This window comes from Schistocerca serialis, chromosome 1 (assembly GCF_023864345.2).
Source record: "Schistocerca serialis cubense isolate TAMUIC-IGC-003099 chromosome 1, iqSchSeri2.2, whole genome shotgun sequence".
NCBI lineage: Eukaryota > Metazoa > Arthropoda > Insecta > Orthoptera > Acrididae > Schistocerca > Schistocerca serialis.
Genome location: NC_064638.1, coordinates 446,346,653 through 446,360,144, shown reverse-complemented (window position 1 = coordinate 446,360,144; position 13,492 = coordinate 446,346,653). Strand labels below are relative to the sequence as shown.

The window sequence follows — 13,492 nt, the reverse complement described above, 5'->3', positions numbered from 1 at the left end:
TCAGTTATAATGAAAATTAATTTTCTCTGTGGCCTATGTTGTTGTGAAATGTGAAATATAAAACCAAGTCATATGCAGTGCGACTGCACTGCTATTCAAGTAAGGTGCTTTCGCAGTTTCCTCGTCTTCCCCCTCCTTGCGGTCAGACATGGCAGCGTGGCGGTGAGGGGAATGTGGCCGCCAGATCGAGCACTATGGCACTCGTGCCAGGACAGGGCTCGTGAGCAGAATTCTTCGTCGCCATTGATCTAGGATATCAAGGACCAGTTACATCAGCCGTCCACTATTTTGCTGAGTACAACGGCTTTAAAAAACGCTTCCAAGTCGAAAAAGTGCTTGCGTCCAATCCATATGGGGCACGACGTTATACTGATAAGTGGGCTCATACTTCTAAGTTCTTGTAAGTTTGAAGCTGTTCCGTAATCGCTGAAATATTGTCGCAGAAGTCGCTGAGTAGCACAGTCACCGTGGTGTTCAAATGTTCAAATGTGTGTGAAATCTTATGGGACTTAACTGCTAAGGTCATCAGTCCCTAAGCTTACACACTACTTAACCTAAATTATCCTAAGGACAAACACACACACCCATGCCCGAGGGAGGACTCGAACCTCCGCCGGGACCTGCCGCACAGTCCATGACTGCAGCCCCCTAGACCGCTCGGCAAATCCCGCGCGGCGCCACCGTGGTGTAGTGGTTATGATACTAGACTGTTGCATGGAGGGTCGTGAGTTCTAAACTCACCTGAACTGTAAAACTTTAATTTCTATATTCGGTTCGAGTACATTTGAGAAGTATCCACAAATGTCAAGAATCATTGTACTGGAATGTTCTGTAGCTGTATATACACTGTATGTGTTCTGGCCGGAGGCAGTTCGCTCCGCGCTTTTGTATGTGTAAGTGCCGAATAAACCCCCGTTAAGTGAAATTAGTGTTCGTTATTCATTTAATTACACCTTCTTCTGCGTGACATTATTATGGTGGAGACGCTGGGTATTGGAACTTGTGATAGCGCACATTATCGACGACACAGTGACTCCCATCAGGCCACGACAGAGCTGCCGTTTACGTGGCGAGAAACCCGAATTCGAGCCATTTTCAGCAGATCGCAGTCTATCGGAGACAGAAGAAGACGAGGACGTTACGATGGCAGCAACTGTGTGCCACCACATGAGACATCCTTCAGGGTTCTCTGGTGACGATGGCCAACATCCGAACAAGTGGCTGAAGGTATATGAGCGTATAGCCAAATTTAACAAATGGGATGACACCGTGTGTTTGGCTAACGTATTCTTCTACTTGGAGGGCACTGCTAATCAAATTGTTATGAGAACAAAGAGGAGAAGTTCACAAGCTGGGAAGTATTCCAGGCGGAACTGCGCAAGTATTTCGAAGACACACAACGACAGAAGTGCAAGGCTGAAGGTAAATTAAAGTGCAGAGCACAGCGTCCAGGAGAAACTACAGCATCCTGCATTCAAGACGTCTTGGAGCTGTGTAAAATAGTGGATCCTAGAATGAAGGAGGAAGATAAGGTTGCACATCTCATAAAGGGTGTTGCTGAGGACATGTATCAAGCCCTACTCCTGAAGGAGGTTTCGACAGCGGGCAACGTCATAAAATGGTGCCAGTATGTCGAGACAATGCATCAAAAAAGAATTACACGCAAGAAGTTTGAACGGCTTCCAAACGTCGTATCGATGTCTGTGATGGAGGAAGGAACTGATTTCACAATCTGATTTCGTCAGATAGTAAGAGAGGAAGTTCAGAAGGCACTTGGATTGCACAGCGAGCAAAAAAACGAGACGCTTCAAGAGGTCATAATGGAGGAAGTAGAACAGACATTGAACCCAATCTCTCGTTCTTCATTTCCCTTTAAACGGTGAAAAAGTCGAGACCTAGGCGAAGTTACGTTCCTACAATGTCGCATGAGGAACCTGTTTGGGCACCAAGGAAGACTGACGTCTGGAGGACCCAGTATCTTCCACTGCGGACGACCGGGACATGTGGTGCGCTGTTGTCGAGAAAGGTGGCGGATATTTGATGACGCCCGCGCCAGAAGACAGCAGACCGATCTTAGCCGACGCCAACTCTGGGACGACGAAGATGAACAAGAAGATGTGGGTGCAGGACGACGTAGGTCACCATCGCCGCATGTTAGCCTCCGAAGAAGACGCTCCCCAACATGCCGATCAAAGTCTCCATCGCCGTTTAGAAGCTCCAGCCGATCACCTAGCCGCCGCAACCTGGAAAACTAAAGGGTGCGACCTTCCTTGGAGGTGAGACCGCCGAAGAGAAAAATCCTCCGCCGTCGATCACTACAAAAACGATAGGAAACTACGTTGATATCCTCATGGATGGCCGACCAACCCAACCTCTTGTGGTCTCTGGAGCATCATATTCAGTCATTTCGAAGAAGTACCGTTGCCAGTTGCAGAAAACCGTATTCGTCGACAACAAAACATCTCTGCTGCAGAAGGCTAATGCAAAATGTATGAAACCTACAGGAAGATTTGTCATTCGTGTGGATGTAAGTGGCCATACACAGCCCTTAGAATTCATCGCCTTACAAGAGTGTAGTCATACCGTTATTCTCGGATGGGACTTTTTGAAAGCTTCTGAGGCAATTATAGATTGTGGTCGCTCGAAGATTATGCGAGACGAGATGAGATACTGTGGACAGGAAGATGCGCATCCGAATGTGTGGAGACTATGTGTGCTGGATGAAGTGATCATTCCCGCAGTCAGAACTAGAAAGGTAATTGTCATGTGTCATGCCATGCATCAACCCATGTCTTCTAGCTCGACTATCAGCAGATCTCACTAACGAACAGCAGAAGAAGAGTTCCCTGAATGCTTCAATCCACAGGTGAAAAGAAAATTAGACAAATCGACGGCGAAGCACCGGATTAGCACTGGAGACCATCAAACAATAAGCCAGAGAGCATACCGTGTGTCAGCAACGGAACGTCGAATAATTCGTGACGAGGTAGAGGAATTGATGAAAAATGACATCATTCAGCCTTCGCAGAGCCTATGGTCGTCACCAGTGGTTCTCGTCAGGAACAAGGTCGGCAGTTGGCGCTTTTGCGTTGATTACAGGAAGCTTAATAAGATAAATAAAAAGGACGTTTACCCCCTTCCACGAACTGACGATACACTAGATTGTCTGAAGAAGGCTAAGTTTTTCTCAACCATGGAGATGTACTCGGGATACTGGCAAATCGAAGTAGATGAGGCTGATCGTGAGAAAACTGCTTTCATCATCCCTGAGGGCCTGTATGAGTTTAAGGTAATGCCGTTTGGTTTGTGTAATGCACCAGCAACTTTTGAACGAATGATGGATAATCTTCTAAGTCACCTGAAGTGGACGATGCTATTTAGATAACATTATAGTGTTCGCAGAGGAATTTGATGAACAAGTAAGAAGACTGAGCTTCGTTCTTAAGTGTCTCCAAGAAAGTGTCTCTTTGGAGCAAAAGAAATCAAAATACTTGGAAAACCTTGTATCAAACGAAGGTGTGCGGTCAGACCCAGAAAAGGTGAGATCGTTAACGGAATTTCCAATTCTTAAAAGTATTAGCGATGTGAGAAGCTTCCTCATATTATGTTCTCATTACCGTCGTTTTATCAAAGACTTCTGTATCAAAACCAGGCTACTCCAAGACTTGTTAAAAGCCGATGATAAATTTATCTAGGGTGGTGCTCAACAAGGTTCTTTCGATGTGCTGCGAAAAGCTATGACGACTGACCCAGTACTTGGTCTGTATGATGAGAGAGCACCTACAGAACTACACACAGATGCCAGTGGATATGGGATCGGTGCTGTTCTGGTGCAAATTTTGGATGGAAAAGAGAAGGTTATAGCCTATGCTTCTAGGAAACTTACAAAAGCCGAGAGAAATTACTCAACTACAGAAAGAGAATGTCTTGCTGTGATCTGGGCCATATGTAAATTTCGACAGTATCTCCATGGAAGGCCATTCACAGTTGTGACAGACCATCATTCACTTTGTTGGTTGACAGGTCTTAAGGATCCAACAGGACGACTCGCCAGGTGGGCACTACGTCTTCAGGAGTATGACATTACCATAGTGTACAAAAGTGGAAGAAAACACCAAGGTGCCGACTGTCTTTAAAGAAACCCTGTGCAAGACCATCAAGACTTTGATGAAGATAGTGACTGTCTCGCTGCACCCCAGGATCTGTCTGCTGAGCAGAAGGACGCCAAGATATCTCAAATTATGCTTGCCTTAAATCAGTCAGAGGATGAGAAAGGACAAATTAAGGTAGTTAAAGGATTACTTTGCAAGAAAAAAATGATCCGTTTGGAAAGAGGTGGCTTCCAGTGATTCCTAAACACATGCGCTTCGATGTTCTACAGAAATTCCATGACACACCTGAGGCCGGACATTTAGAATTTATTAAGCCATACCATGCGATCCGCAAGAGATTTTTCTGGCCAGGTTTATTTAGGAGTGTCCATCACTATGTGTCGCACTGTCGAGAGCGCCAGAGGAGAAAGGCAGTTCCTCAGAAACCACCTGGCCGACTCATACCAATTCCACCAGCCGAAACGCCTTTCCAGCATGTGGGGATTGACCTCCTCGGACGATCTCCAACGTCTGCTAGTGGCAATAGATTGATTAATGTTTGCACTGATTATCTGACACGCTATGCCATTACAAAAGCCGTGAAAACAGCCGTAGCATTCGAGGTGCCCCAAGGTCGTTAATTACGGATCGAGAGAAAGTTTTACAATTGAATCTTGTGTCTGAGATAAACCGTCGGTGCAACATTACTCATCACATGAAGGCTGCCTCTAACCGCAAACTAACGGGCTTACTGAACGCCTTAATAAGACCTTGTCCGACATGCTATCAATATTCGTCAATGTTGAGCAGAGCAACTGCGATGAGGTGCTACCTTTCGTGACGTTTGCCTATAACACCGCTAAACAAGACACTACAGGATTTACGCCATTTTTCCTGGTGCGTGGGCGTGAGGCGACTACGACGATGGACACTGTGTTTCAGTTACATCTCAATGACGTGTACGACGACTACATCGGCCAGGTGTTAACCAGAGCTGAGGAAGCTCGGCAGTTAGCTCAGTTCCGCACGTTGCAGGCTCAAGAAAACGATCGCCGAAGGTATGACGCGAGCCACCACCCTGTTGTCTACCAGCCTGGTGACCTCGTCTGGATCTTCACTCCTGCTCGGATGGTTGGTCTCTCTGGGAAGCTCCTCAGACGCTACTTTGGACCTTATAAGGTTGTAAAACAGTTGTCTGATCTTACTTGTAAAGATTTCGGCGCCGACACAAGACGAAGAAAGATCAGAGATACAGTCCACGTCTTTAGAATGAAGCCCTATAAGGATCCTGCAACCCACGGTAAATTCGAAGCTCCAGCGACAGGCAACAAGCGGAAAGGTGACGAAGAGCGTAGCGGCAAAGGAAGTTCTAAGAAGATCACCACCAGGGCGAACATCAGTCATCGGGAGTCGGAGTATGCAGGACCGATGACTCGTTCCCGGACTAAGAGGACGTAACACCGAGACGCTGTTCTCTTAAGGAGGAAGTAATGTCGCAGAAGCAGCTGAGTAGAACAGTCACCGTGCTGTAGTGGTTATGATACTAGACTGTTGTATGGAGGGTCGTGAGTTAAAAACTCACCTGAATTGTAAAATTTTAATTTCTATATTCGGTTCGAGTACAGTCTAGAAGTATCCACAAATGTCAAGAATCATTGTACTGGAATGTTCTGTAACTGTATATATACCGTATGTGTTCTGGCCGGAGGCAATTCGCTCCGCGCTCTTGTATGTGCAAGTGCTGAATAATGTTAAGTGAAGTTAGTGTTCGTCAATCATCTAATTACACCTTCTTCTACGTGACAGACAATATCATCACTTGCCCTCTCAACCCGTGAAGTTTCCTTTCCTCCTCCTCTTCCGGGTGCTTCACTTTTTTTTGTCAGTGTAATTTGTAATATCTTCCGTTACGTTTGTTTATGAAATGAGTAGCCGAACACTTTGACGTATATTGTATACTGAGTGATTGTGTTAGAGGCGGAGTGATAGATACCGAAGACATTGAGTCGGTAGGAAACAGAGACGACGATGAGGTCCTCGGCGGCCAGGTCGTGCGCCGGCAGCCTCGACGGCGAGCCGCTCACGAAGCCCTCGCCCTCCAGTAGCACCAGCACTGGCAGCCGCTGCCACGTCCTCTGCGAACAGTCACACAAACCATTCACTGCACACACTCAACATCATCGTTTGTCAGACATGTGTAATCATCAATAAGCATTGAGGGCGCTCGTGTCTGCACTGAGGAGCTAAAATATTATGACCACCTGCTTAATAGCTTGTTTGTCTATCTTTGGAGCGAAATACATCACTGATTATTCTGTGTATCAGGGATCCGACAGTGTTGGTATTTTTCTGGAGGTATGTGGCATTAGATGCCTACGCACGGCTCATGTACACTATTGGCCATTAAAATTGCTACACCAAGAAGAAATAGAGATAATAAACGAGTATTCATTGGACAAATATATTATACTAGAACTGACAGTGATTACGTTTTCACGCAATTTGGGTGCATAGATCCTGAGAAATCAGTACCCAGAACAACCACCTCTGGCCGTAATAACGGCCTTGACACGCCTGGCCATTGAGTCAAACAGAGCTCGGTTGGCGTGTACAGGTACAGCTGCCCATGCAGCTTCAACACGATACCACAGTTCATCAAGAGTAGTGACTGGCGTATTGTGACGAGCCAGTTGCTCGGCCACCATGACCAGACGTTTTCAATTGGTGAGAGATCTGGAGAATGTGCTGGCCAGGGCAGCAGTCGAACATTTTCTGTATCCAGAAAGGCGCGTACAGGACCTGCAACATGCGGTCGTGCATTATCCTGCTGAAATGTAGGGTTTCGCAGGGATCGAATGAAGGGTAGAGCCACGGGTCGTAACACATCTGATATGTAAGGTCCACTGTTCAAAGTGCCGTCAATGCGAACAAGAGGTGACCGAGACGTGTAACCAATGGCACCCCATACCAACACGCCGGGTGACGCGCCAGTATGGCGATGACGATACACGCTTCCAATCTGCGTTCACCGCGATGCCACCAGACACGGATGCGACCATCATGATACTGTAAACAGAACCTGGATTCATCCGAAAAAATGACGTTTTGCCATTCGTGCACCCAGGTTCGTCGTTGGGTACATCATCGCAGGCGCTTCTGTCTGTGATGCAGCGTCAAGGGTACCCGCAGCCATGGCCTCCAAGCTGATAGTTCATGATGCTGCAAACGTCGTCGAACTGTTCGTGCAGATGGTTGCTGTCTTGCAAACGTCCTCATCTGTTGACTCAGGGATCGATACGTGGCTGCACGATCCGTTACAGCCATGCGGATAAGATGCCTGTCATCTCGACTGCTAGTGATACGAGGCCGTTGGGATCCAGTACGGCGTTGCGTATTACCCTCCTAAACCCACCGATTCCATATTCTTCTATCAGACATTGGATCTCGACCAACGCGAGCAGCAATGTCGCGAAAAGATCAACCGGAATCGCAATAGGCTAGAATCCGACCTTTATGAAAGTCGGAAACGTGACGGTATGCATTTCTTCTCCTTACACGAGGCATCACAACAACGTTTCAGCAGGCAATGCCGGTCAACTGCTGTTTGTGTACGAGAAATCGGTTGGAAAGTTTCCTCATGTCAGCACGTTGTAGGTGTCGGCACCGGCGCCAACCTTGTGTGAATGCTCTGAAAAGCTAATCATTTGCATATCACAGCATCTTCTTCCTGTCGGTTAAATTTTGCGTCTGTAGCACTTCATCTTCGTGGTGTAGCAATTTTAATGGCCAGTAGGGTAATTCGCATAATAACGTACGCGGTGATTGCGCCCAATAGCGTCCTCGACGGGTTCCATAGGATTTAGATCACGCTAATTTGGTCGCCAAGACACCAACGTGAATTTACTATAACGCTCCTGAAACCACTGTAGCACGGTTCTGACTCTGAGACACGGAAAATCATGCTGCTGAAAGGTGGCATTGCCTTCGGGGGTCCCATGCAAGGACAGGAAAATGTGTTCCATAGCATAATACTGCTCCTACCAGCCCGCATCCGTGGCACGGTGCACGTTTCGAGCCGCCTTTCACCTCGATGACCGCGTCTGTGTAGACGACCATCGACCTTGTGTAGCAAAAATGTTATCCATAGATCGACGATCGAATTTTGATGATCCCATGCCCACACTGACGATGTTATTGAGTCGACATGTGAACACGAAGGGGTGGTCTGCTGCGGAGCTCCTTGTTCAACAACCTGGTGATGAATGATGTGCCCGAAAAACTTTGCTTGCACCAGCGCTGTGCTCTTTTGGTAGAGATCCCACAGATCACCATCCATCCTACTTTAAAGAGCAGACAATCGTCAAAAATCCCACCTTCTGTGAAGAGTCGTGGATGTCCAACAATTTAGCGCCTAGTGGTAGTATCACTGTCCTTCTGCTTCTTCCCATAGATGTTTATGACAGTAGCATGTCAACACTCGACGAGCTTCACCGTTTGCCAGATACTCGTGCACAGACTCTGCGTAATAATAATCTGCCCTTTGTAAAAGTCACTTATATCAATGGATTTCCCCATTTGCAGTCCATATCTTCGCTATGGCGATTTCCCATCTGTGTCCACTTCTTTTAGATACTTTCGTTATTGTGCCACATGCCCGCAAAGCCGCCATGCATACAAGGTCGCGGTGGGCAGTGGTCATAACGTTTGGTCTGTTCAGTGTATCTGCAACTCTATAAATGCAATTTATGTTTTGTCGGAAGCGTTTCACCTTAATTTATTGAGACATCTTCAGTGACCTGAAATATTTTCGCTTCTTTTTTTTCACGTAAGTACAACACTTTTTACTTAGATGCCATCCCACTGCACACAGAAGCTACAGCAGTTATTTATCTGGCATTTGCCAGTGGGCTTTTCAGAGCTGCACCAATTGCCAGAGGTCTCTTAAAGCGCACACAATAAATCTTGGCCCACCCTGAGCAGATGGCTTGGTAGGGGAGAGTACAATGGTAGTAGTGGGGGATCCATTTCCAACGGCCACCGCAAGGTTGGGGCGGTACATTTGGAAGGCTGAAGCCTATCCACAAACAGATGGTGTGTGAGGGGAGATTATAATAGTAGTAGTGAGTGATCCGTTGTGAACGGCCACCACAAAGTACGGGATGTACAGTTGGGAGGCTGAAGCCTGTTCACAAACAGGTTGTGTATTATGGGAGAGGATAACAATAGTAGTGGGGGATCCATTGCGAATGGGCACCACAAGATAGGGGAAGTACAGTTGGAAGCTGAAGCCTATTATGGATCAACAGATGGTGTGTTTGAGGAGAGGATAACTGTAGTAGTGGGGGATCCGTTGTGAACAGCCGCAACAAGACAGGGGAGGTATAGTTGAAAGGCTGAAGCCTGTGCACAAACAGATGGTGTGTTAGGGGAGAGTATAATGGTAGAAGTGGGCGATCTGTTGTGAATGGCCGCCACAAGGTAGGCGAGGTACATTTGGAAGTATTGCCCATTAATATTTATGCCCTCCTCTTCAGTGTTTTTAATAACGTTAATTTGTCGGTTCCTCTAATCAGAATTCTATTTATGTGGTAAGATACAAGCTCTGCATTCTAGAGAGAGATCAATAAAGTGAATGCCGATTACTTACTACACGCGAGTTTCTGCCCTCAATTATTTATGAATCTGTTCAGTTTCCATATTAGGATAAAGTGGATGGGGCATCACACTATTAATTTGCGTCCAGAAATGCATCGTTGCCATGATAGATTGCGCTGACAAATGACAGTTCCTCTGACGACGTGCCTTGTGTTTTGCAAGCTGTGTGATTGACACAGCGCACTATAAGCAGCAGAATGGTCCGGTATTCATGTTGGGAAAAAGACGAGATGGTGTTTGTGTACGGCCAAGCAGATGGACACGGTCGGGAGGCAGCACGGCTATACCAAAACACATATACTCACAGAAACCAACCACATCACACAACATTTCAAGCCTTTTTTGGTCGTTTGCGAGGTCATAGAAATCCGTCTCTGCAATTTGTCGGTTTTACTAATGATCACCCGGCATAAATGATTAGAGCTGCAATTTTCTGTGACAGATCGAACAGCCACCAGAATGCATTAGTCTCTGTATGTCCAACTTTTCAAAGATGGTTTCAGGACTCTGCCGTTCAGTACAGGATGTCAAATGAAACACCTTTCAGCCATCTAGTTTCCAAACTTATTTTATTTGGCTACCAGTTTCGGCGATTTACTACACCATCTTCAGGCCCCTGATCGACGTATGTAAAGATTCCACCTCGGTTCTGGTCAAAACAGGGACCAGCAATATTGGTATTAGTAGATGGTGGTTGAAGTGATCGCTAAAGCAAGCAGAAATCTGCTAATACCAGTACTGCTGTGCCCTGTTTGGACCAGAACCGAGGTGGACTCTTTCTACACGTCCGTTAGTCAGGGGCCTGAAGATGTCGTAGTAAATCGCCGAGACTGGTAGCCAAATAAAACAAGTTTGGAAACTAGATGACTGAAAGATGTTTCATTTGACATTCAGAATGCATGAGTGTTTTTCGTGTTTAGTATACGAGTAGCTACTGGGCCTGTTGTGGTATGTATGGCGTGCGAACAGTGCAGATGTTGATTGAGAACGGTATCACCAACTGACAGATTTTGAAAGGAGCCTCATGGTGGGTCTCCTTGTGGCCGGCAGGACGAATCGTGGAATATCCAGATTTGTGAAGCATTCGTGCATGGCAGTGCCCCTTTGTCGGACTTTATTGGAACGTGAGGGCGGGCATACTCATCGTCAAGGTTAGAGTCGACTACGTTTCACCGCCACAACGGTGGATCGCCTAATTGCACACCAAGTGAACCGTGACCCCTAAACATCCGGGAGTGCCATCTGAGAACAAGTAATCGACTCTCCGCAACATTATGTGCCATCGTTTGTCCTCACATGTTACCTATTATGCGACAGTTTCGTGGCTCCATTTTTCAGCAGCACAATGCTCGTCCACACATGGCACATATCTCTATGAACTGTCTGCTTGATGTTGAGGTTCTGCCGTGGCCAGTGAGATCTCTAGATCTGTCCCCAATAGAACATGTTGTGGCTAGCTCAGACATCAACTCTGTCCCAGTACCAGCAGCCACGGTATCAAGGACCAGTTACAGCAGTTGTGGATCTGTCTGAGGAAAAGGACACAACGGCTTTATGGTGCCCTTCCCAAACAAATCAGTGTATGCATCCAGGCCAGAGGGAGCGAACGTAGTACTGGTAAGTGGGCTCATACTACCAAATTCTTGGTAAATTTGGCTTGGGATTGTAAACCCTGAAATAAAGTCACGTACACTCTCAACCTGGGAAGTTTCATTTCGTTTCCTCCTCCTGTTCCGGATGCTGCACTTTTTTTGGTCAGGCGGCGTATATTAGAGTTTGTTGTGTGACAGAGAGGAGAGGGAGAGAGAGGAGGGGAGAAGGATGAGGAGGAAGGTAGAGAGAGAGAGAGAAAAGAAAGAGAGAGGCGCCTGCTATAATTAGTAAGAAGATAATGTAATCTAAATAGATTTTAAATCTCTTATCCAGCTAACAAGTAACGCGGAGATTGACGGAATAATAATTGCGCAACGGCGATCTTCGCTGAAGTCATAGACAAAAAATGATTGCAGACACTTTACATCCCAGTGGCACTGATTGTGCAAATTGCATACAAAAGACGGAAGTTACGATACTCACTTCTGGTACCCAGACGTTGAGGGTGAGGCAGTCCTCACTGTAGGGAGCGAGAGGTGGTCCCGGCGCCGGCAGCTGCGGACAGGGGGGCCCGTAGCGGCCAGCCAACAGCGTGCCGTTCCAGCCGGCGTGCGGTGTCGGTGGCTGCAACACCACCTCACGCTGTACTAAACTCTTTTATACACTCTAGAACTTCACTGGCATTTATTTCCGATCCCACCTGTTGAAGAAAGTCAGCCGGTGAGTTCTGGGAATATCATAGATTCCTTCGACTGAAACAACGAGTTTACTGTTAGCATTCACTATTTATCTACTTCCACAATGCGTTTCGAACGTATAAACCTACATCATGAAACGGATTTATGTGGCTTAACATCACATGTCAGTGCCGTATTACGAGTTTAGAATAATCTGTGGCATTGCCTGTAGTGATCATAGGCTCCTTTCCCTGTCGTCATACATGACGTACACCATCTTCTTTGTAAACACTGATGGAACAAAGATCTTCCTCCCACAGTGTTTACAAAATGTGTTGCTGTATATGATGTATCACGACAGGGAAAAGATCCTGTGACCATTGGAGGCAGTGCCACAGATTACTCCAGAGTCTGACTATCAATCAGTCATTTTAAAATTACTAAAAACAATTTAAATCAAAAACAAAAGACTGTCGAGATTGCAGACGAAGCACTTCGGAAGCGTTCGGATCACGCCTTTTCTGGTATGGCGCGCGAAGTGTTTCGGGCTTTCGTCACTCTGGATTAGGCAGTCGAGAAGAACAGACATGCTGTCTGTCGTAGGATGTGTTTGCCAGTATTCAATATTAAAAGATTCACACCGGTAGTCATGAGGCACAGACACGTGCCACAAATAGTGTAAAGATATATTTTCGTAAACATTGTGTTTGATCATGTACTTTGCTGTATCAGAAGGTGTTGTATTAAGATCATGTAGTCTTCTCGTGTGGCTGTATTAAAATACGCGAGTGGCATCCCAAAGAAGTGATACATTGTTTCAGAACAGAACCTCGCTAAAAGTCAGTTTCAGCCTCAAGATACAGAGCCTACGACCTGCGTGCAACTTGAAGACAGCAGGTTAGTGAACTATAACAGATACTTCGTATTCCACACAGTGCAGTGGATACAACTAGGCGCCTCACGTGTACTGCATGCACAGAACAAATGTGCTCAGTGACACGTCGTCTGCAGTAATGCAGAGGAGGTAAAGGAGGATGATCGTTATTAACACCAACAATCAATTCATTCGTCCTTTCTTGCCGTAAATGCAGCACGTAAATGTGATATTAATCCACATAAGTCCATTTCATGGTGATGAGCTGAACCTTCGAAACGCATTCTGGAAAGAAATAAACAGTGACTGGTAACAGTAAACATGTTGTCTCATCCGATACCAATAACACTAACGGTTAAGCCTAACCAAAAATGTTCGCATTTAAAGAAATTTCTTACCGATGTCTAGTACGATCCGCTGTTAGATACTGTTCGCACTAAATGACCATATCTGTAGAAATCAAAAGAATAGAATGATGTGCTACCACATTTGGATAAAGGGTCTACAACAGGTTTCAAAATCAAGACCACGTTCAATGTTAAATACTTTTGGGTCGGATCAAAAATGCCACACTACTTCTTTTATGTCAATAATCAACACGT

The 13,492-nt window shown here is 46.1% G+C and overlaps 1 protein-coding gene across 1 annotated transcript in view; it reads right to left on the bottom strand.

The window, feature by feature from the left end:
• The window catches only part of LOC126472828 (carboxylesterase 4A-like), a 360,882-nt gene that overhangs the window by 196,387 nt on the left and 151,003 nt on the right, over nucleotides 1-13,492 (bottom strand). Inside the window, exons 4-5 of the mRNA XM_050099963.1 lie at nucleotides 11,823-11,963; nucleotides 6,085-6,226 (exon numbers count right to left, since the gene is read on the bottom strand). Coding sequence (XP_049955920.1) covers nucleotides 6,085-6,226; nucleotides 11,823-11,963 — 283 coding nt within the window. The remainder of the gene's footprint in view (nucleotides 1-6,084; nucleotides 6,227-11,822; nucleotides 11,964-13,492) is intronic.